The 25291-nt window shown below is 33.8% G+C and overlaps 1 protein-coding gene, 1 non-coding gene and 2 pseudogenes across 3 annotated transcripts; 1 reads left to right on the forward strand and 3 right to left on the reverse strand.

Annotated features, from left to right (window-relative positions):
• Positions 1-754: 754 nt before the first annotated feature.
• On the forward strand, positions 755-19434 carry LOC120200319 (annotated as a pseudogene).
• On the reverse strand, positions 11218-22013 carry LOC120200379 (40S ribosomal protein S14). 2 transcript variants are annotated; one of them, XM_039201255.1, is made up of 6 exons: positions 21858-22013; positions 21732-21777; positions 21477-21562; positions 21261-21390; positions 21099-21169; positions 11218-11228 (listed from the first exon to the last, which is right to left on the reverse strand). In XM_039201255.1, the coding sequence occupies exons 2-5, from the start codon at positions 21745-21747 to the stop codon at positions 21102-21104; spliced, it is 300 nt and encodes a 99-aa protein (XP_039057186.1). In that variant the 5' UTR covers positions 21748-21777; positions 21858-22013; the 3' UTR covers positions 11218-11228; positions 21099-21101. The 2 variants fall into 2 exon arrangements, with proteins under 2 accessions (XP_039057186.1, XP_039057185.1); XM_039201254.1 differs by lacking the exon at positions 11218-11228 and adding an exon at positions 20922-21062 and having other exon boundaries at positions 21102-21169.
• A 1603-nt stretch (positions 22014-23616) lies between these two features.
• LOC120200320 lies at positions 23617-24684 on the reverse strand (annotated as a pseudogene).
• Positions 24685-25204: 520 nt separating this feature from the next.
• TRNAL-UAG lies at positions 25205-25284 on the reverse strand. Its single transcript has one exon. It is a non-coding gene; the product is annotated as a tRNA-Leu (tRNA).
• Positions 25285-25291: the final 7 nt, after the last annotated feature.

The following is a 25291-nucleotide window of genomic DNA, read 5'->3' on the forward strand; positions in this document are numbered from 1 at the left end:
GGGAAAGAGAAGGTTTGACAGTGAAGGTGGGAAAAGTAGGAAGCTTTTTGATATATTATTTATTTTATTTTTTTAAAATAATATTTAATTATTCGTATAAAGAAAATAAAAATTAAAGGTAACATGATACATTGTGATTGGTCATCAATTTATTTTTTAACGAAATTAACGATTTGAGGTAAACGGAGTAATATTTTAAACTTCAGGAGACAAAAGTCCTAAAAATACTTTAAGGGGCAACTCGGTGCATATCATATACTTTAAGGGGCAAGGGTACATTTAAGCCTTTTATTAAAGCGAGTGGGCAAAACTGAGCTGCGTATGATGACATGCGAATCATAAGACTTGTAATCCATTCAATACATGCAATAAACCATTTAATTACCACTGTGATCCGATCCATGGAAAGTGGAAAACTCATCTTTTTAATTTTAATTCCAATAAGCACAGATTGTAATAACATGCTTTCCAATGTAATTATGAATTTTTAACCATCTTTTCTTCTCCTGTTTCTTCATCAAATAACCCGGGTGTGCAAGTCTCCTGCATTTTGTTTGAACGGAATTCAGAGGAAACTGATCTCTTTGTGAACTAATCTTATAGCTTCCATTGCTGTTCTTCTTCAGGAATTTCTTTCCCATTATCTATTTAAATTTCGATTTTGGGATTTTTTCTTTGTACAAATTCGGAACAAATTCAAAAGGTTTGGTTCCCATTGGATTGATGACAGAAATCAGGATCTGGGATCTATCAGGCACCCATTTTGATGTTGGGATTCAAAAGAGAGTTTTGATAATTGCAAGGACCTGAGGATCTGGGAAATTTTGATGGGGAACGCATGTGCAGGAACAACTAATGCTGGTGGTGCCAATGGATTTATTCAATCTGTCACACAGGCGGTCTGGCGGCAAAGGCCAGCCGACGAGTTGCAGGGGGATAACAAACGAAATGCTGGTACCGATGCAGCCGATAACGCTTCCCCTGATCCTGTTAAGACCCAGAACGATGAATCAAAGAAGGAAGAACGAGGTAAACATGAGCCGAAACCACCCCGAAAGCAAATCAAAAGGTTGACAACCATGCAACGCGAGTCAGTGCTAGGAAGGAAAACTGGGAACATTAAAGAGATATATAGCTTGGGGCGCAAGTTATGGCAAGGTCAATTCGGCACAACGTTTCTATGTGTGGAGAAATGCAGTGGGAAACGGTTTGCCTGCAAATCCATCGCCAAGAGGAAGCTGACCTCGACCGACGACCTGGATAATGTTAGGAGGGAAATTTGGTCATTTGACATATCTGTCACTTTATCTATGGAGTTATTGAGTGCACAGATTCCTACTTCTTAACTTTATATTACATTTGATCATTCTTCCTTCCAAACCAGAATTTTCAATTGCTAGAATAACATGTCCTGTAATTCCTTAAGTGAATTTCAAAAACCTTACCCAACTCATATTGTGCTAAATGTCTAACTGGTTTTTGTTTTATCTTTGATTAAAAGTCACAAATTCCGTTAGATTAAATTCTTAATTACTACAGAGAAGTATACGTAGTCTTTGTAATTTTGTGTGCGTGGATAAAATGCATGTATTTTAATCCAAAGAAGCATTAAGCTGCTATAAGAAACAATCCAACCATATCCCACCAACCCGATTCTTTTAGTTCTTTCTTTCAAAATAAAATATATAAAAGCATTCCAAGAAATCTTAAACAAAAATGTAGAAATGGAATTACCCTTCCAACGAGCAAGAGCTCATCTCAATTCACTTTCCCAACTGCCGGAGCTTCCATGAGACTCCCCCAGCGCGACAAAACCATCCTCCAAATGGCACCCGAAAAGGGACACTAAAAAAATATGTGATTCCTGTTCTCAGCCGCATCACTACACAACACACAAGAACCCTCAGCTACAAGTCCCATACGACGAAGCCTATCCAGCAACGTCAACCACAAGATAACAGCATGCCTAGGAACGTGAAACGAAAACCACACCAGCTTCTGCCAAGGAAATCTATCCTTCCTTTCGCTAATCACCTGCCATAACCACAGTCTTTGTAATTTCCATGTGCAATCATGGAAAAAGTTTTTGGTATATAAAATAGCTTTAGTTCCGTGTTACAGCTTTTGAGTGTGGTCATATCTAGGCAACTCACAGTCCCATCATTGTCTTCAATTACATGGTGCCAGTCATCTTTGTAATAAATTTCATTAAAATTTATTATTTTAGTCTACTCTATTGTGTGGGAACTAATCCTTTTTCCTCTAGGTCAAGTGTTCCATGATGAGGTTGGAAGTCCCTACTATGTGGCTCCAGAGGTGTTGCTGAAGCACTATGGTCCAGAATGTGATGTTTGGAGTGCTGGGGTTGATCATTTATATCTTACTTTGTGGAGCACCCCCATTCTGGGATGGTGAGTGTTTCGCTGCTTGTGGTTCAATGGTTCGAACCATCGGTAAATGCTTACTGTCACTTACGGATGTTATTTCTTTCTTTCTTTTTTTTCCTATCAGAAACAGAGCAAGGGATATTCGAGCAGGTTTTGAGAGGTCAACCCGACTTTACAGCGGATCCATGGCCTAGCATCTCTAACAGTGCAAAGGACTTGATCAAACGAATGCTTGTAAAGGACCCTAAAAAGCGGTTTACAGCCTATGAAGTTCTTTGTGAGTATGCGTTGATCTTGCTCTCTCTAGTACATATGAACTTGAATATTATTTTATCTGGAAGGCCTTGATCATGTTCTGTCTATTTCAACTGAATGTTCACCTTTGCAGCATCACATATTGGATTAGTTTCTGCTAAATGTGCCTGTCATGCTTGATGGGCTGGCTGAGCGTCTAAATGAGTCTATCGTGTTAGGATTAGTTACGAAAAATTTGATAGTAATTATTTTAATACCCGTTCAAAATTTAACGTTAAGTTTTGAAAATATTAAAAGTTTAGATACTAAACCCGTTAAGTTTTTTAATGACATAGAACTAAAATGAAATGAAAACTAAACATTTAGTATGGTTTTGAAAAAATTAAATATTTAGATACTAAAACGAACTAAAACTGATAATAAATCAATTACAATATTTATCTCAAAGAAAAGTAGCAACTGCTACTACAAATCAACCCAAACAAAAAACACCCCACCAAGATTATAGACAGACTAAATCCCCCAATCTATACACAACATTTTATTTATATTGTCATCCCTATCTGTACTCGTACTATATAATTTAATTCGAACCATATCTTTCACGCGATCAAACAGATATCAACAGAGTAAGCAACCCCATAAAGTGCGTACAGTTCCGTTCCTCTTATAGCAGAGATTTACCTCTCAAATTCTTTTCAACACAAAGCAGGCCCTCCCCCAACGTCTTAGAATATACTGCAGCCCACAAGCATGCATAATCGTACTTCAAATCCTGTAAGAATAAGAGCAAACAGAGAGCATATGGTCCCTAGATTCATTGTTAACACCACACAATCCGCAGATATCCTCTTGAACAATCCCAAAATGAGCAAGCCTATCTTTGGTAAGTAATCTATCCCAAGTAATCATGCAAGCAATAATTGCATGCTTAGGAACCTGGTCAGGAAACCAGATGACCTTATGCAACCTCACCTTAGCCTCTTTTCCCTGATGCAATCCCTATTTTGATTCTTGTCTCCTTCCTGCAACATCAGCCAAGGACTTCAAACACCTGGATTTGTCACATCCTTTATATTGTCAAACAAACCCCAAAATTTATCTTCTTCAAGTCCAATTATTTTGTCTGCGTGAAAGCATTTTATCATTGATCAAAAGAACTCGAAACCGGCGTATTGCATTATGTGTCGCTCGACTGTATATGGATTTTTTACCTTACTGTATCATGGCAGGCCACCCTTGGGTTCAGGAGGAAGGTATTGCTCCAGATCAACCTCTTGATTCTGCTGTCCTATTTCGTTTGAAGCAATTTTCTGCAATGAACAAGCTGAAGAAAATTGCCATCAGGGTTAGTACCCAGATTCATGTCAACTATCTGAAAGTTCATAGTAGTTGTGCAGGATTTTTCAAATTGAATTTGTCGAGACGGTACTTCGCCCGGCGAAAACAAGTGTAGTCGCTTTCAAAATCTCGTCTCGAAAAAGTGAATGTTTTTTTTCTGGTATAAGATAAAACACAATTTGTAGAGTCGCCACCAATCATTTTATTTAGGTGTGATTGGTCACCAAAAATGTTATGTTATTTTAATAAAATTTATAAAAATAATATTAAAATAACACAAAAGGGTCTGCTTACCAAAAAATGAGTTCGGGAGTCGGTTACGTGTGGGGAATGATTAGCACCCCACAACGCCTAAAATTGGTACCTTGTTTATTAATTAATGTATTTGCAATAAATTAACAAATTTGTATTTAATTTCAATTTATGATCCCATAAAAATATTAAAGATATTATTTTATACCAACAAATTATTTAAAATAAATTCCTAATAAGTTAAGAAAATATTTTATAATTTATTGTATAAATTAAAATAACCCAAACACACATAATAAATTTAATGATTAAAAATAATAAAATTTTAGGTTACTATTAATAAATACTTAATATGCAAAGTACTATAATAGTAAATAATTCTAAAAATAATATTTAAAATTATTATTTTAAAAATAAAGGATTAAAATTGTAAAATATCAAAATTAAAAATCTTAATTCTAAATATCATGAAATCTAGGTATTATTAGTGTAAATAATCCTAAAATATTATTTAAAATTAAAATATTAAACCTCAGTGATTAAATTGTAAAAATATATAAATTAATGGTCTTAATTCAAAATATTATAAAATATAATTACTAATAGTGTAATTTAACCCTAAATGACTATTCGGGATTAAAATATAAATAATTAAAACATCAGAGACTAAATATGTTATTTACCCTAAATATATGTAAATATGCGATTAATGATTAAAATAAAATAAAATATAAAAACCAAATTATAGTGCACAAAAATCAATTCCAGTGACTAAATTGTAATGCATACAAAGTATAGGGACCATAGACATGATTTGCGTATTTAAGAAATTACGCAGAAGCCCCTTCCCAAAACGATGTAGTTTTGAGGATGATATAAATAAGTCTTAAATGGTCTAAAATCCTCATTTTCTCTCATTTATTCATTTTGCTTCTCTCTAAAGAGAGAGAAGCTTTCCCTTCTCTCTAAACTCCATCACCGGAGGAAGAGCCGGTCACATTCCGACCACCGTCGGGCACTATTCCGGTCGCTGGTCACTATTCACGGTGGTCGAAAAAAATTAAAAAACCTCAAAACGTAGATCGATTTTCCCTCGACCCGAATCAAAGCTTCTTTTTCGCTAAAAGCTAGTCAATCGGACTAGATATGAGATTTCACCTTCGGTAAAATCATTTTTCCGATGATGTTTGAGCTTCAACGATGGCAATATCTCTTCTCCTTTCTTTTGCTTCCTCTGTTCGTTTCTCTCAGTCGTCCGTTTCTTCTCTTCGCGTTCTTGTTGTTGTTATTTTTTTGTAGGTTTTCAAGGCTTTTTATAGGCCTCAGAAAGCTTCAAACAACCATTCATTTTGGTGAGTCACCGGATCTACAATGGTGACTCACCATAGGGAGTGAGGTGTGTGGTTCTCCTTGCTTCTTCTGGAGTCTTCTACTGAGGCGGCGGCATCGTAGTGTTGGAGTGGAACACTTGGACGGTTGGAGGAAAAGTGTGGGAAACCCTTGCTACTAGGTTCTGGATCGGGTCAAATGGGTTCTGGTTTGTAAATATCTATTGTAATAAAATTTATTATTTATTAATAGTAATAATAATAATAATAATAATAATAATAATAATAATAATAATAATAATAATAATAATAATAATAATATAAAAAGGACGGGATGAAAATGACTGTCGACAGCTGCCCCTCTTTACTCTTTTTTGTGTTAACAAGAATAGAGCAAAGATAAAAAGACAATGAATTTTCGTCCAGTTGACTTAATGTTTTGATGGGAAATCCGTTCCATTTTTCATGGGAGAGATCCAACTGGTGTATGACATTGTTCTTTCATGATGAGGACGTTTGACCATCTTTGAAGGTATTTGAGTTAACAAGGTTCCTTTGTGATGAGGACATCTGGTTATCTGAGGATGACTCGGCTCCTGCGTGATGAGGAGTTCTGGTCAGTGGATGACATTGTTCCTTCGTGATGAGGACGTTTAGCCATCTTTAAATATATTTGAGATAACACGGTTCCTTCGTGATGAGGACATCTGGCTATCTAAGAATGATGTTGCTCCTTTGTGATAAGGAGTTCTGATCGGTGGATGACATTGTTCCTTCGTGATGAGGACGTTTAGCCATCTTTAAATATATTTGAGATAACACGGTTCCTTCGTGATGAGGACATCTGGCTATCTAAGAATGATGTTGCTCCTTCGTGATGAGGAGTTCTGATCGGTGGATGACATTGTTCCTTCGTGATGAGGACGTTTGGCCATCATTAAAGATATTTGAGATAACACTGTTCTTTCATGATGAGGACATCTGGTTATCTAAGAATGATATTGCTCCTTCGTGATGGGGAGTTCTGATCGGTGGATGACATTGTTCCTTCGTGATGAGGACGTCTGGCCATCTTTAAAGATATTTGAGATAACAATGTTCTTTCATGATGAGATAACACTGTTCTTTCATGATGAGGATATCTGGTTATCTAAGAATGATGTTGCTCCTTCGTGATGAGGAGTTCTAATCGGTGGATGACATTGTTCCTTCGTGATGAGGACGTCTGGCCATCTTTAAAGATATTTGAGATAACATTGTTCTTTCATGATGAGGATATCTGGTTATCTAATAATGATGTTGCTCCTTCGTGATGAGGAGTTCTGATCGATGGATGACATTGTTCCTTCGTGATGAGGACGTATGGCCATCTTTGAAGATACTTGAGATAACACAGTTCCTTCGTGATAAGGACGTTTGGCTTTCTAAGGATGATGTTGATGGACACGATATCCTTCGTCGTGTAGTTAAAATCATGGATGCATTGCTGCTGGTGGACACAATATCCTTTGTCGTGAAGTTGATATCGTGAATGACCCCTTCGTCGTGAAGTTGAGCCTAGAATTGGATATCCTTCGTCGTGAAGTTGAAATATAAGGGTTGCATTGTTGTTGTTTCGAGTCTAATATCATTCGCCGTGAAGTTGAAATTAGCTCTAAATGAAACTGGAAAGCCCCTTCGCTGTGAAGTTGAGCTTTGATTTCGATATCCTTCGTTGTGAAGTTGAAATCCAATCTTTGGTTGTATTGATTTGAGTTCAATATCTTTTGTTGTGAAGTTGAAATTGACTCTGAATGAAACTGAAAAGTTGTTTGTTGAGCCCAACATCCTTCGCTGTGAAGTTGAAATTGGCTCTAAAAGTCTTGTTTTATCTCTTGGGTGGAGTCTCATGCTTTGCTTGTTCCTGTATGTGGGATTTGAATTCAACCTTCCATTTTTAAGGTACTTTGTCCCTGTATCTTTATGTGGAAAATGTATTTATGCAAATGCAATCAAATGTAATGCATGATCTTTTATGCAAATAATTTTCTTATGAATGCAAAATGTCGATTCAATCTTCGTTTGACTTCAGAGTGACGAATTCAATATTCTTCCACTTAATAATTCCTTTCTAGGGTTTCCTCCAAATATTAGTGTAGCAACTTATGCTATCAAGCTTGCATTTATGAAGAACCATCTGATCAACTTGTATCTTTGTGTCTTCATTGTCTCAATTTGTATTAAAGTCTCATAAGAAATGTTTCATTTATGGATCTCTTGTTACAGTCAGAATTATGAGCTCAGTGTCCCTATTTTGTCCTTGAACTTGTGTGAAATCCAATAAAGCTTTCATCTTTGAAGAATGTAGATATTCCTAACTCCACAAAGATTAATTAGGAGAGCAGTGTCTATTCTGATTTGACTCTTGAAATACATCACAATAAGGATTTATCTTAATTCCTTTTACATCTCCACATCTAATCGGATCTCGTACAAACCATTCAGACTATATCATGTTGAGACATTTATGCAACAACCCATCGTTCAATCTTAGTTGGTTCCACTAATTTCTTGAAAATTTCAATGCCTTTTTTCTGTGGAAAGTAATCTTCATAATTTCTCATTTTTATCCTTTGGAGTTGTAGCAGACAACCTTCATCTCGGATCAACAAATGGAAACAACATATGATCGCAACATTGGTTTAGCACCATAATCACTGGTTCGTAACATTTGACAACACATTTATTCTTTCCTGTGACTTCTGCCCAAAAACATTTTGTCAGTGAAGCTCTTTGCATAGCGTTTAGAGCTTTTGTATGACGTTATTTAAGAACAAAGCTCAGTGAGACTACAAGTGGAATGCTTTAACTGCCAGTATCAAATCACCAGAATAACTGTTTGATGAACAAAACAATTATGTATAGTCAGCTCTATTGTCATTGTTCCACAATTTTTATTCTTCATACCTTTTTATCTCATTGGAAATATTTGCTCAATTCAATGATCTTAACACAAGATGATATGGGCTTTCAGCATACCCCAACATTTGTTGATATGAACAATCAAAATGGGTCAACATTCCTATTTCTGATTGAAATAGGCTTTTAGCATGCCCCAACATTTACTTCTTGTTGATATGAGCCTTCAACAATGCTCCTCATGGATCATTTCTGTCTGAAATGTGCCTTCAAAATGTACCAAAATTTCATTTCTGGTCAAAATGGACCTTCAAAATGTCCCAACATGATGATGTGAGTATTCAAGATGTCCCAATCATTGATAATATGGACCTTCAAAATGCCCCTCATTATTTCTGGTTGAAATGAACCTTTAAGATGTCTCAACATTCTAAGTTGTAAGATTCACTCTCAATGTTCATTTGATTTGAATCTCGTGATCCTCATAATGTCCAATTTTAATAATGCCCTATTGTGGGTATTCGTGGCTTTCTTGGTGTCGAATCTCTTAATCTTGAATGCTTTCATTCTAGTGTTACTAGATAGCGGTGTTGTCAAGTAACTTGGGGATTCTCTTCATGTTGTCACCACAAAATTAAAAGGTGATTAATTCTTCTCACAAAAATGTCTGAGATATGTGCCTCTTCTGAATGAGGTGATCATCTCCTTCTGGATATGGAGGGGTCTAGTCGGACATAGCGGTATAAATCGCTTGGGAATCCATTCTAGGTCGACACAGTGGTTTATCATCTTTCGGTCTTAAGAGACATGTTCCCCAGGTACATCAATGTCCTGTCTCTTTTCTCTGAGATCAGTTGTGTAGAGATTGTCCTTTACCAGCTCAGCATACCTTTTAAAGCAGATATGCAAGAACTGAATGGTGATCGGTTGGAGCAATTGATGAGTAAATTTGGCGAATTCGACCTTGTTGTCGGTGGAATCCCGTATAACAACCTTACTGGAAGAAACAAACATCATCAAGATGAACTAGAAGATTTTTGTTGGTGTATTTTCTTGCAACGATTGCCTCTTCTGTTGCTCCAAAATATATCCCACTCTGCCCGAACCATGGAAAGGTTTAGTAGACGATAAAACTGGTTATCTCTACTTGTGGAATCCTGTAACAAATTTTACCCCATATAAAAAGCCTACGAGTGTAGAATCTGTTCCAATGTCTTATTCTGTCCCTATAAGTTTTCAAATTCAAGTTTAGCAATCTTCTGAAGGACATAATAGATATGATCCTGGCAAAGAAAATGATCGGGATGGAAAAAGCAGCAATGATGTATCAAGATTTGAGCCAGTATCACAACATAACCAGAGTGCATGTGATGGACTTGTTCATTCCCATAATACACCTAATGAGACTTATGGCTCTGTGATTGGAGGATTTGCTAGAGGACATGGATTGGTGGATGGGGGAAGTAATTTGTCTGGTGATGCTTATCGTCATCAGTATAAGATAAGTGTCCCTTTAAAATAGGATAATCTTTCTTGATGAGTTGCTAATAATGTCATAGGAGATCATTACAAGTTCAATTCTCCAGACTTTCTGGCTTCTTGGACCACTTGTTTTCAAGAATGTTTCATCATTCTGGCCTGGCTTATTCTTTTTCTACAATAAAGGTAGAATAGACAACAATTTGCTTCAAGAATCTTCCTCATTTGAGACTGTCCTGTTTGAAAATGTTTTTCTCCTTTCTTTATCAAAGAATGAAAGAATTTTGTAAAGTATTGTTTCTTACATGTTCACAATAGAATAAAATCATAAGCATGAGTTCAAAGAATATCAAAAGGATCAACAATTATTTAATGTTTGAGAATTATAGCTCTTTGACAAGTATCAAGATTTAGTTTGGTTTCAGGATGGCTTTCCTATTTTCTATGGTTACATCTATTTAAGATGTCACTCCTCTCTTGCTCTTTGTGAACTTTGTCACATTTCTCATTTTAAGAACTTGGTATTTTAACCGGATGCGTACAAAATGACGCAACTTGTATAACCAATTACTAGAATACTTCTATTTCAATTCTCTGAAATCTTCCATTTAGACTCATCTAACCAAAGTAGTGCGAAAATATCAGTCTAAAAATAAAATTTATGAGTGCTCGTGTGAGGTTGACTATAATAGGTGTTCCTTAATCCCCTTAGTCCATCTTTATTTAGTAATTTTTTGCCATTTTAACTAACTGAATTCAGCTTTATTGTATATAATAATATAATCACCTTTATCAGGCTAGTTGAAATTTATATATAAAGTCGGGGCGATTAACCAATTACTCTAGAGGATAATTTTATTGCATATAATAGTATAATAGGTTAGTTGAATATTATCCATAAAGCCGGGGCGATTAACCAATTGCTTTAGAGGGACAACTCGAGCATAACATACTAGCTGAATATTATCCATAAAGTTGGGGCTATTAACCAATTGCTTTAGGGGGATAACTCAAGCTTTATTGTATATAATAATATAACATGAGTATATGGCTCCAATTTCTTAAGTTTGTTAAAAAGGACCTGTTATAGTCTAGGTGTTTTGGTGGAAATCAGAAAAAATATCTTCGTTAAAGTTTAATTCCCAAGCAACTGACTTAAACTAGATTTACCTATTTGTAAAAACAACATGTTCATCATCAAATGTCATCAATAGAAAAATCCTCTGGTCGGTTTTGCAATACACCAACGATGCCCCATGTTGTACGCTCCTATATATAAATACCAAGCCTTTTTGTAATTTCTTTCAATAGGAGAAGGTTATCTCATATTTGTAATAGGATAGTGTTTGGGTATATTTCATCTGAGATAAGGTCAAGTGTCCTTGTTTTTCCAATTTTCAATCCTGATATTTTGTCAAAGTTTATAACTCTAATCATTTAAAGAGTTTTTTAATCCAGTTGATATTCAAAGAACTGTAAGATTGCAAAATTGACACAATGCTCATAACCTTACAAGCAACACAAATTTATTTATTGCACAAAAGGCGGAGAAAGGAATAAAAAACAAGTTCAAACAAAATGCTGAAAATATAAAGGTACTATAGTGGTAGATAACAATTTCCACTTATTTATTTAGCCTACCCCATCATTCCAGTAATGTTGGGTGTGTAATCGGCCCAAAATTTTTGTCCTCATTTGCCCCAATTTCTTGATCATCTTTTGTGTCAACTTCTTTGGATAAACCTTTAGATACACAAATTTCTTATTCTTTCTGAGCAGTTTCTTGGTAGAATCTCATCATCATCTTTTTCTTCTCTGACTGGAATTTGGGCTCAATTTTAGATCCAGAACAAATTTCTTTGGTGATGATAGTTTTGTCTTGGTTTTGAATGCTCATTGCACCTACGATTGGGGTAGTATTCACCAGATTCCTTAAATTGCCCCTACCTCACTTGTTTTCAGAAAATCTGATATAGGTGTCTGAGGTGTCTTATGGGTTACATCTACCCTATTCTTTTTTAAACCTATGTGCCAGTCTCGGATTACTTCTCCTTTTACTTCTTTATCATTTATAATCAGAGAGGTATTGAGAGTTGAATGTTTTATCATTGGCTTAAGTACTTCATTTTCCTCGTCCTCTGCGGCATGTACTTTACTTGTTTTGATATTACTAACTCTATTTTGGGGTTTGATTCCCAATTATTTGACCAAAACAGACTGATCATTAACATCCACTTCTATGATTCCATGAACCAAAAGGTCTTGAACCCGTCGTTTGAAGTTACCAAAATTCTCGATGGAGTGCCCTCGGGCTTCAGCATGATAATCACAAGAGAGTTTCTTATTATATCAACTCGGGTATGGAAGCAACAAAGGCTTAGCTCGACATGGAGCAATAATCTGAGCTTAAAGCAACTTGTAATATAACTTGCTGCATGAAACTGAAGGAAAACGGGGTAGATTCTCCCTTGACATCACTGTCTATTTACAATTGTTTACTTTGCTTTCTTGAAAACCATGTGAATGATGACCAAAATGTTTGCTTTGAATGTTTGACTCTTGAGCATCATGAGACAAATAGTAATTCAAAAATTTCTCTTTCTCGACCAGTTTTGATGAGGAGCTTAGGTTTTCCATCTTCAAAATATAGCAAACCTTCTGCGATGAGGTTTTGGACCTTTAAATTCATAACCCTATAATTCTCCGTAGAGTGGCTAAACTCTCTTGAATGATAATTGCATGAATTCTTGACACCCTGCCAATCTGGACTCAAATAAGTATTAGGCCTTGGAGAAATTGATGTTATGAGGTAATTTAAAAAAAAATGGTAATAAATCTGAATATGAGATTGGAATTGGAATGAGAGGTATTATTTTCTTTTTGCTTTTCCTAGCTTTCTTCAATGGCCTTTTAACCTCTTCTATACTTCGCTTCAACTTGATCTTTGTTGCCTTTTCTGGGATCATACCCGATTTTTGGAGACTTATTGGATTTCCACATTTCTTGACAAGTTCTTGGTCATTTGTTTCCATTGCATTGGCTATACTACTAACATTTATAAACCCATTCAAATCTGTTACAATGGGATCCTCTAAGGGTTTCTCTCCATGGATCACAATATTCACCATATCCATTAGTTTTGTCATTTGCTCTTTTGAATCATCTTGGAATTTTTTTTGCTTGATCCATTTGTTCATTTGAATCACCCTGGAACTTTTTTACTTGATCAATCATCCCTTGTTGAGTCTTGATAAGTTGCTCTTGCAGTTTCTCGATTCTACCAATCCTTGATAAAATCTCATTCATGGCTATTATCCTTCTTTAGGAAGACCAAGTTAGCTCCAATTTGATTTCAAAATTCTATCATGGAATTCTCCACGAATTATTCCCATATTTTTATGATTAAATGCATGTAAAATAATTTGAAACAAAATGCAAATGCATGATGTAAGATTGAAACTATAAATATAACTATACAAAGATGCAAATGTAAAAAATGAAAATGTAAATATAAACGTAAAGATGCGAATGCAAATGCAAAGATGTGAATGCAAAATGAAAATGTAAAAAATGTATAAATGAAAAAATAAGAATGTGAATTGTGCAATGCAAATGCATGCATGCAAAGAGGTGTTGATACTGAACTGATTCCTTAGAACAACTTTTATACTAAAACGAAGTTTTAAACATATTACAGATACATTTGCATTATTTTCTACTTCATATAGGACTCTTCGTTCTATATTTCTAGCCTTCTATATGAACATCAATCATGAATCAACACCATGGTATGAAAAATGTAATGCATAATGAAAATGATAAAAACAAACAAAGGAAAATTAGGTAGAAATATCATAAAAATCCTAACCTCATGTAATCTAGTTCCATGCTTTATTTGGAGAAATAAATCTAACCTCATGATTTCTAGTTCACATGCATTTTTTTAGGAAAATGAAGTAAATTAAGACTCAATATGTTTTTCCTTGTGTGCTAACCTTACGAGATTCTCTTGGGTTAGGCTCTGACTAGATTCGAGTTCTAGGTTTAGTATATGTTGGGTTTAGATCTAAGGTAAAAGGGCCATCGAATTGTCATTTGTTGGTGCCCCCTTGGACTACCAAGCCCTCAATCCTGGTCCATCACAGACTTTCAAATTGAGTTCAATTCGAATGAACACACTTCCTTAAGTCCATACGGAGGTGAAAACCACACGAGGAACATAAGGTGTGAGCTCAAAAAATGGTCCCCTATCCCATACGAAGGTGAAAACCACACGAGGGAGTAGTTTCTCATTTACTTAAACAGGATAAGAGCGAGGTTTTAGCTCATGTCATGAATGCAGTGCTCATCATGTGAGGAAAATATAAAAAGAAATAAATAATATACAACACACAAAATATAATCTTTAAATCTAAAGAAACAAATAATGTACAACAAAAAAATTTATTCTTTCAATATAAAGACATATAATTAAACCTGAAAACAATAGCAAACCAGTTAGTACAACTACTTATACAGAAAATGGTTATTAAAATAATCAAGGAATTAAAACAAAATTAAAACAAATTTATAATTTTTATTGCAAAGACAATTAATTAATAAACTGGTGGCTTAACTCTCTAAAAATATCCTCAGCAGAGTCGCCAAGCTGTCGAGACGGTATTTCGCCCGACGAAAACAAGTGTCGTTGCTTTCTAAATCTCGTCTCGAAAAAGTGAGTGTTTTTCTTCTGGTATAAGATAAAACACAATTTGTAGAGTCGCCACCAATCATTTTATTAAGGTGTGATTGGTCACCAAAAATGTTATGTTATTTTAATAAAATTTATAAAAATAATATTAAAATAACACAAAAGGGTCTGCTTACCAGAAAATGAGTTCGAGAGTCGATTACGTGTGGGGAAGGATTAACACCCCCACAACGCCCAAAATTGGTACCTTGTTTATTAATTAATGTCTTTGCAATAAATTAACAAATTTGTATTTAATTTCAATTTATGATCCCATAAAAATATTAAGGATATTATTTTATACCAACAAATTATTTAAAATAAATTCCTAATAAGTTAAGAAAATATTTTTATAATTTATTGTATAAAATAAAATAACCCAAACACACATAATAAATTTAATGATTAAAAATAATAAAAAATTAGGTTACTATTAATAAATACTTAATATGCAAAGTACTATAATAGTAAATAATTCTAAAAATAATATTTAAAATTATTATTTTAAAAATAAAGGATTAAAATTGTAAAATATCAAAATTAAAAATCCTAATTCTAAATATCATGAAATCTAGGTATTATTAGTGTAAATAATCCTAAAATATTATTTAAAATTAAAATATTAAACCTCAGTGATTAAATTGTAAAAATATATAAATTAATGGTCTTAATTCAAAATATTATAAAATATAATTACTAATAGTGTAATTTAACCCTAAATGACTATTCGGGATTAAAATATAAATAATTAAAACATCAGAGACTAAATAGGTTATTTACCCTAAATATATGTAAATATGCGATTAATGATTAAAATAAAATAAAATAAAATCTAAAAACCAAATTATAGTGCACAAAAATCAATTCCAGTGACTAAATTGTAATGAATACAAAGTACATGAACCACATACATGATTTGCACGTTTAAGAAATTACGTAGAAGTCCCTCCCCAAAACGACGTAGTTTTGAGGAGGATATAAATAGACCTTAAATGGTCTAAAATCCTCATTTTCTCTCATTTCTTCATTTTTCTTCTCTCTAAAGAGAGAGAAGGTCTCCATTCTCTCTAAATTCCCTCACCGGAGGAAGAGCCAGTCACCGGCCGGCCACCTTCCGACCACCGCCGGGCACTATTCCGGTCGTTAATCACTATTCACGGTGGTCAAAAAAAATAAAAATACCTCAAAACGTAGATCGGCTTTCCCTCGACCCGAATCTAAGCTTCTTTTTTGCTAAAAGCTAGTCAATCGGACTAGATCTGAGATTTTACCTTCGGTAAAATCACTTTTCCGATGATGTTTGAGCTTCAACGGTGGTAAGATCTCTTCTCCTTTCTTTTGCTTCCTCTGTTCATTTCTCTCAGTCGTCTGTTGCTTCTCTTCACGTTCTTGTTGTTGTTATTTTTTTGTAGGTTTTCAAGGCTTTTTATAGGCATCGGAAAGCTTCAAACAACCATTCATTTTGGCGAGTCACCGGATCTACAATGGTGACTCACCATAGGGAGTGAGGTGTGCGGTTCTCCTTGCTTCTTCTGGAGTCTTCTACTGAGGCGGCGGCATGGCAGTGTTGGAGTGAACACTTGGACGGTTGGAGGAAAAGTGTAGGAAACCCTTGCTACTAGGTTCTGGATCGGGTCAAATGGGTTTCGGTTTGTAAATATCTATTGTAATAAAATTTATTATTTATTAATAATTATAATTATTATAATAATAATAATATAAAAAGGACGGGACGAAAATGACTATCGACAGAATTGTGTTTATACACAATAACATACATGAAAGAAACATGTTGAATGGACTAAACTACACGTTAGTACTCGACTATCGCTTTTGTTTCATTTTGGTCACCTAATTATTTTTTGTTTTAAAATTATACCTAACATTCCATTTTGGTCACCCACCCTTAAAAATTAAGGGTAAAGTACACAGCTCGTACCTAAACTATTAGTTTTAGTCCGTTTTAATACCTAAACTTTCAATTTTTTCAAAACCATACCTAAAGGTTATTTGTTTCATTTTAATACACGCCGTTAAAACCTTCGGTCTTTGTTTCATTTTAGTACACCGTTCAAAATCGAATGTTAAGTTTTGAAGAAAAAAATCGTAAGTTTAGGTACTAAAACTGGCCAAAACTAATAGTTATGTACTAAATGCGTTAAGTTTTTAACGACATTGTACTAAAATGAAATTAAAACTAAACTTTAGGTATGACTTAAAAAAATTAAAAATTTAGGTACTAAAACGGATCAAAATTAATAGTTTATGTATTAAATGTGTAGTTTACCCAAAAATTAATAGTGACGCTGAAGTATCACCCTAAGGTAATGCCATGTCATCATTGATTTTTTTTAAATATCACGTCAACAGTTCTGTTAATTTTTTTCAATATAAAATAATTGTTATTGTTCCTTGAGGTTTCGGGTTCGAGCACCATGAAAGCCAAATATGTGAGCGTTCAATGTCAAATGGTTGAGAGTTATCTATGAATATATATTGCCTTGTACTTCCCCATATTAACCAAAAAAGAAAAGGAAAAAAATGTAATATTTGAGTGACTAAAGAAGAACGAAAGTGATAATTGAAATACTAAACATGTAGTTTTCCTTTTTATCGCGCAGTAGCTGCAAAAGGCTGTAATTTAGTTTTTCAGGGGACATGACATCTTTATATATATGTATATAAGTACATAAACTTCTTATCAAAATTTGTATTTATCTATTCAGGTCATTGCCGATAGCCTATCAGAAGAGGAAATAGAAGGCCTGAAAGAAATGTTTAAGATGATAGATGCAGATAATAGTGGGAATATCACTCTTGAGGAACTAAAAATTGGTTTGGAAAAAGTTGGTTCTAATCTCAAGGATTCTGAGATCAATGGGTTAATGCAAACAGTAAGTCTCCTTTTAGTAAACAAATAGGGTAAATTATAACTTTAGTATTTAAACTATCAGTTTTGATTCGTTTTAGTACCTAAACTTTTATTTTTTTTAAATCATACGTAAAGTTTAGTTTTTGTTTCATTTTAGTACCACATTCAAAACTTTAGTTTTTGTTTTATTGTAGTAACTCCGTTCAAAATTTAATGTTAAGTTTTAAAAAAATAGAAAGTTTAGGTACTAAAATAGACCAAAACTGATAGTTTAGTTACTAAACACATTAAGTTTTTAACGGCAGGTACTGAAATGAAATAAAAACTAAATATTAAATATGATTTTTTTTAAAAATAAAAATTTTAATATTAGAACGAATTGAAACTGAAATTTAGATACTAAATTGTAATTTACCATAACAAATATCAGTCGTTTTCATGTTCTATTATTAAGTGCGTTGACCATGGACATTAATAAGTCCAATGGCTGAAGTTGTTAGAAAACAAAGTTTTTTTTCTTCTATATTTGAAACTACATTCACCATTCATCATGTCAAATGTGAGATCAACTCGTGCATATGCATGGCTTAAGAATGACCAGGCAAGCACTTAGGTTAGGGGTAAGTGTTCGATCGAGTGAGTAAATTTTTTTTAAGTTATTTGAATTGACGAGTCTTATTTTATAACTCAAAGTTGACTTTATTTTTTTCCGAATCGAGTCGAGTTTACGAAATTTGAGTCAAATTTTTGAGTTTCTGTTTAAATTTAATAATAAATATTTATAATATTATGATATTATTTGATTCCAATTTAAATGGTTTTTATAACCATATACAATAAATATATTTATTCATATGTAATATATATATATATATATAAATCATACAAAGTCAAGAGACTAAACTTAAATATAAAAATCAATCCACTAATTTTTTAAAATTTCGAGTTGTATTTTACAATTCGATTTGAACATGAAATTTTTTTTCGATCCGAGTCGTGTTTATGAAATTACAACTTGAAGTTAATTTGAGTCGAGTTTTCTTGATTCGAATCGAGTCGAAAAATTTGATTTTTCGATTCGAATCAAGTTTTGCTCACAGACCTAAGCTATAACATAATTAACATTATTGTTGATTTGTTGTCATTTTCTTTTAAAAAAACTGCAGGCAGATATTGATAACAGTGGCACCATAGACTATAGCGAGTTCATAGCGGCCATGCTTCATCTAAACAAGATCCAAAAGGAGGATCATCTGTTTGCAGCTTTCAACTACTTCGACAAAGATGGGAGTGGCTACATCACTCAAGATGAGCTCCAACAGGTCTGTGAGCAGTTTGGCTTGGAAGATGTTCACTTGGAAGACGTAATACGCGAAGTCGACCAGGATAATGTAAATTCCCGACAAGCCGACTTTAAAATACTAATCTTGCTTGAAGATACCATTGATGTACTAAAACAAAACAAAAACTAAAAATTAAGTATGATTTTGAAAAAAAAAAGTTTAAATCCTAAAATAGACTAAAACTAATAATTTAAGTAGTAAATACATAATTTACCCTAGACTATATACCCAACACAAAACAAAACTAATACCTAGTGAAATTCATAATATAACATGAAAAGTGAAATTCAACCTCTTTAGAATTTTCGTAACAAAATATCTCAAACACACTCAATCGTTTCATATATAAAATTTTTGGTTTTTGGGGTTGCAGATTGATCATTCCGTGGTGGAAAGTTTCGGAGGAGGAAAAACATGCATAACATCTAGGGTTTATCCGACATTAGCTGTGCTTGACAATGCTCACTTGCATGCATTCAACAATGGGGATCAGACCATCACCATAAACAACCTTAATGCGTGGAGCATGAATAAGCCTCAGATGAACTGATGGTTTGTATATATGGAGACCGATGTAGAAATTTATGTCATTGAGTGAGAATTAAAGAGGTTATATTAAGAATTTAAAGGAATGCGGAATTATAAAATTTTAAGGAGTGCATGAACGTTTATCATGTGTTAGTCTATTGAATAATTACTATGTTTCTGGTTAAAGAATAAATAAAGCTCCTGTATTATAATCAAAAGTGCAATTTAGTTTTACGTACTACAGATTTAGGTCATTTTAATCTTTAATGCATTTATGTTACTGCAAATGACCAAAATTAATAAAAAAAATGTTAATAAAAATATACCGGTGTGAAGTTTTTAAATTTGACAAAATATATTAAGTTGGGTTGTTATATGATCTGATCATGTTCGATATGATTAATATATTTAGTTTATGAATTGATATGATTTAGACATAAGTGCAAATTATATTATTTAGTATTGAATTTTATTTTCTCTCTTATATATTTACCGTCCTTTCAAAATGCTAATGTAATATACGTGTCACAAGGTGATGATGTAATATATATTATATATCTCAAGTGATAGTATAATATATATCATGTCTTGGATAATGACATGCATATTAATAAAATTGTTTTTATTTTAATTATTAAAATAATATCATTTATTTTATATTTAATTGATTTTATTAATAAAATGACATGTCAAATATTCTATTGATACAAAAATGAAGAAATGAAATGCAAGAAGATATATGCATGTTTATTGTCAAATGATTAAAAATATTTGTAAAGATATTATCTTAAATTCACTCAGATTAATCAATATATATACGAATATATTGAATAATCTCCATGGTGAAAATAATTCTCTTCTATGGAGGACAAATATTCGAACTATTATGTCAACAAAATTTGTGTTAATAATAAAAAAATTAAACAAATATTACCTTATAACCACTCAAATTATTATATTTCTATATCTTAGAATTTGAAATATAACATTTTTTTGGACTTGTATATATTATTGAGAGTATAAATTTTTTAATGGTAAATTACATATTTAATATCTAAATTATCAATTTTAGTATTTAAACTTTCAATTATTTTAAAATCATACCTAAAGTTTAATTTTTTATTCATTTTAATAACACACCGTTAAAAACTTTAATTTTTGTTTCATTTTAGCACCATGTTCAAAATTTAACATAAAGTTTAGAAAATATTAAAAGCTTAAGTATTAAAACGGGTGAAAACTGATAGTTTAGGTACTAAACACGTTAAGTTTTTAAATGTATGATACTAAAATGAAATGAAAACTAAATGTTAGATATGATTTTGAAAAATTTGAAAGTTAAAGAACTAAAACAAATCAAAACTGAGTTCGGTATTAAATGCGTAGTTTAGTCAAAAATAAACTTGGGGAAGTCATTTGAAAACCCGACGATATAAAATGCATCAAACAAATGCAGGGAATTCTTATCTGCCATAACATTGGATCAGCAAAATCAGAAACAATATAAGCTCAACTTAGAAGAGTTCCACGACTTTTGTCTGTTTAAATTACCATCAAAATCCACTACAGAACTATTGTGAAACAATGGAAAAGTGCAAAACAAGCTTGAATCTAAACCGAAAATTGTTTAAAACAGAAACTCCGACCATACCCGGCGGTGGCAATGAGCAAAAGGTATGAAGCGACGAATCACAGCCTTCTTCCACGTCTACCACCCTTTCTACGAGTACTGTCAGTGGGAATAGGGGTAACATCCTCTGAGGTAAAAAGGTTTCAAGTCGGTTTATGAGAGTTGAAATGAATGGACCGATTGAAAACTCCAGAAACAAAAGAATAAATGAACCGTACCTATCCGTCCGATTTTCATGCCTGAACGAGCAAGGGCTCTAAGTGCAGACTGTGCACCAGGACCAGGCGTCTTGGTCTTGTTCCCTCCGGTTGCTCTTAGCTTTATATGAAGGGCAGTAATACCCAACTCCTGCAAGAAAACAAATACATATAGGCATATAAGTTCACCATGCATAAAACATTACTACCCTCGAGACAAAGAGTAAGCAATTAGACCTTGCAGCGTTGAGAAACATCTTGGGCTGCAAGCATGGCAGCATAAGGGGAAGACTCGTCTCTATCGGCTTTCACCTTCATACCACCTACATTTGAAAAATCAAAAGTATATAAGATCAAAAAATAATATTTACGGGAAAAAAATCCAACCTCAGACATGAATATCAACACACGTTGCAACAAAAATCAACATTCGACATGAAAAACCGACGAAAGCAAAAGAACCCATTTTCTAATGATAATCATAAAGCATACCGGTGATGCGAACCATCGTTTCCCTTCCAGACAAATCAGTCACATGCTGGAAATCAAATAATAGCATGTTATGCATGATAAACTACCAGAAAAAGAACAATGTAATCAATTTAGGTCATCACTTACGATAAATGTGTCATTAAACGAAGCGAAAATGTGAGCCACTCCGAAAACAAACTCGCCCTCTCGAACAGCAGGTCCGAGGGTAGTATTCTCCTCCTTGGGCTCCCTAACCTTTCTCCTTGACTAGAAAATACAACAAAATCAACGAACAAATCAATTATCTTATTTGCACCCATGTAAATCTAAGAATCTGCTATGGCAATAAACCTAAAAAGGAAAACCCCAAGGCGAAAATAAGCAAGGTTAAATCTAATCTGATTGGAAAAAGGTCTCGATTTGAAGCTTTCGATTCCATGTACATAACAAAGAACTGCGAATTTGTAAATATATTTTGATTCAGTTTTCCAAGCACAGAAACACAAGAAAAGGTAGCGCAAAGTAAACAGTTCCAACCGAGAAGGAAAAAAAATCCATAAATCAAAAATGTAAATAGACTTACCATGGCTTAGATGAGAGAAATAATGAGCTTAATATGATGATTTTGGCCTCTGACGACTCTAAGCTTGAGGGGAAGATGGTGAATCGGCTGCGACTAATTTATAGGTAGGTTTTTATAACCCTAACATTAAATGACTAAAAACACCTTGTCTTTATTATTTATTAGAGTCTGATTTTTGCATGGTAAAGTCACAAATATTCCCTCGACTATATGTTGTTATTTTATTGGGTTACCTAATTATTAAATTTACAAAATAATCCTTTTATCATAAGGCGTCGTTTTGTTGAGTCTCTCGACTATTAAAAATTATAAAATGATCACTTGACTATTCATATGTTCCAAACTCATCATTTTCCTTTAAAAGTTTGACGTTAGTCTGGTCAGATGTTAACATGATGACTATGATATGTTAAAATATGATATCATAATGTCAAACGACTATCATATCTCAGTCATCAAGTTAACATTCAGCTCAAATGAACGTCAATTTTTTTACTTAAAAATGACAAGTTTGGAACATATGAATAGTCGGGTGACTATTTTGTAACTTTTAATAGTCAATGGATTCAATAAAGCAGATCATTTTATAATTTTCAATAGTTGGGTGACTCAATAAAGCAATACCCTATTGTTGAGGACCATAGACAAGGACTTTGAACACGCATGTCGTCATCGCTCGTCCGACTCGATTTGATTCTTGATATTAAACTCATGAACCTGGACGTTTTTGTTGGTTCATTCACTTGCTTAATCAACTGTAATTTGATTGTTGTTATAACAGTTTGTTTATTAGTTGTGATTACAGCTGTTTATTGTTGGATTTTAGGCATAGTTGATGCTTGAGTTTAATTGTTTGTTGGTTCCGTCTACCTATAAATACCGAGGCTGAGAGGCATTTGAAAATCATCCCAAGCAAATATTCCTGCTTTACAATATTCTCTCTGTTAGCTGGAATTCTTCCAAAAACACTTCATTTTTTTCTACACCACTTATCACTCCGATTTTTGAGTGTACGAATTTGTAGAGAGATCGTGTTAACCTCGAAGTATGACCACCTATTGCAGCGATTACACACATGAAGGCGAATTCGTTTATAAAACAGTGATTAATATCACGACACAGGTGTTTATTACTTATTTAAAATTATACAATCAGTGCTAACGATCATGAACGAGATTATTGCAATCGTAAGAAAATTCACGGGTGAAACATTTGTCCCATCATAAGCCATCCCAACACCATTGGGACCAAATCCAAGAACAATATATGAATCCCAAAGCAAAAATAGGTTCAAACCTGGTATCGAATCCTCTCAAAATCACATTAAGACATTAGAGACTTCAGCTTGGGCGTCACGATCTCGAGTAGGCCCTTCGGGTTGTCCACATGAACCCAGTGGCAGGAATTGGGAAGAACATGAACTGAAATCTTCCCTGCAGATCCATCTCCTTCCCCACTCGCAAGTCTTTTAAGCCGAGAAATCACATCCGCATCCCACCGATCACTTTTCTACGCACATACAATCGCTGTCTCGAGTTCTTTCGGAGGGTGCACCAACAAAGACCAATACGACATCTCCCTAGAAAATTTCACATTGATAATTCACTAAGTCAACAAAGAAAATTATCTAGGCTAAGTAAAAGTAGAACAAGTGACATCAATGTGGAATCATTGGTTATTACTACCTGTAGGATTTAAACATCTGAACAGCACCATCAAGATTAAAGGCCCAGGTCTCTTCTCCCTCGGATTTCTTGAGATTGGTGCCTATCCACTCCGACAACGACTTAGAGAAGCCAAGTTCGACCATATGATTAACAAGCCACCTAAAAGCAGATACCGGAAGTACACGATACGCAAACGGGTTTAATACACCGTTATATGTAAAAGAACAAGGAATTTTCAGCACCCAGCACACTGCATACAGTTAATAAATGCACAGCCCAAGTAAACCAAGCAGAATGACCAATCTGTTTTCAATGAAACAAACGGACCCTGAATGTTGAAACGTGCAACTTATTGTTCACTAAAATTTGGCTAATAATCAGAGCAAGCATCTTCCTTTTGAACCCAAAACATCTGCAGGAAATAATGTTACTTATTCCAACTCAAATCTCAACGATAATGAATAATTACGAAGCTAATTAATTAACTAAATCGATCCGATCGACAATAGAAAACAAAAACAACAATGCCTAGAATTAGAAACAAGAGGGACAGAGGTTTTACTACCGTGATGGAACTGTTGAAGGTAAACTTTGCAAGGTCTGTAAAACCTTTTGTACTTCACCGTCACTGTTTTCCGATTTCACTTCTCCTGGGACAGAATCAAGTACCCAAAGCTGATATTCTTAACATAAATTCTTATGTCGCGTATTGAATCACCTGCATGACCTGTTCATATACAATGCAGTTTGAGGCACTATTGAAATGTTAGTGTAACATGCACAACTCTCTCTGCAATGCACGTGTTTGATCAAGTTACTGGTTGTAGAGGCCATGGTTGCGAACTCTGTATCGTGATTTTGCCAGTACTCGTTCCAGTCTTGTGTCGAGTGGACGATTAGCGGCATCGTTGGACCCATGTTTTCATGGTCCCCGTCCTAGTTATAATGTTTCAAAGAGATCGAAAATGTTATGTTCTAATCCTTTTTATTTATTCGTCTTATTTTGATCACTATTATAAAGATTATCATTATGTTCATTTTGAAAGAATAAAGATCAGAATACAATTTTTGCTATAGTAAAGCAACCAGTGCGGTACTTTTACCCATGAGAAAAAACCATTAAAATTAACAGCTGTGGGATTTCAAATACAAACCCAAAAAGTTTAAGGATCAAAAACTAATTCCTGCTATAGTAAAGGGACCTGTGCTGAACTTTTATCTATGAAAAAAAATACAAAAGCAATTGACAGCTGTGGGATTTGAACCCACGCCCTTTCGGACCAGAGCCTAAATCTGGCGCCTTAGACCACTCGGCCAAACTGTCTTCCATG

The sequence above is a fragment of the Hibiscus syriacus genome, unplaced genomic scaffold (genome assembly GCF_006381635.1).
Source record: "Hibiscus syriacus cultivar Baekdansim isolate YM2019G1 unplaced genomic scaffold, ASM638163v2 tig00005939_pilon, whole genome shotgun sequence".
Classification (NCBI taxonomy): Eukaryota; Viridiplantae; Streptophyta; class Magnoliopsida; order Malvales; family Malvaceae; genus Hibiscus; species Hibiscus syriacus.

What these genes read in the sequence shown, in the direction of transcription:
- LOC120200379 (XM_039201255.1), bottom strand. An exon ending in ATGTTTCTCAACGCTGCAAG is followed by an intron (nt 21,391 to 21,476) that starts GTCTAATTGCTT and finishes GTTTTCTTGCAG; the next exon opens with GAGTTGGGTATTACTGCCCT. An exon ending in CATGAAAATCGGACGGATAG is followed by an intron (nt 21,170 to 21,260) that starts GTACGGTTCATT and finishes TTTTTACCTCAG; the next exon opens with AGGATGTTACCCCTATTCCC.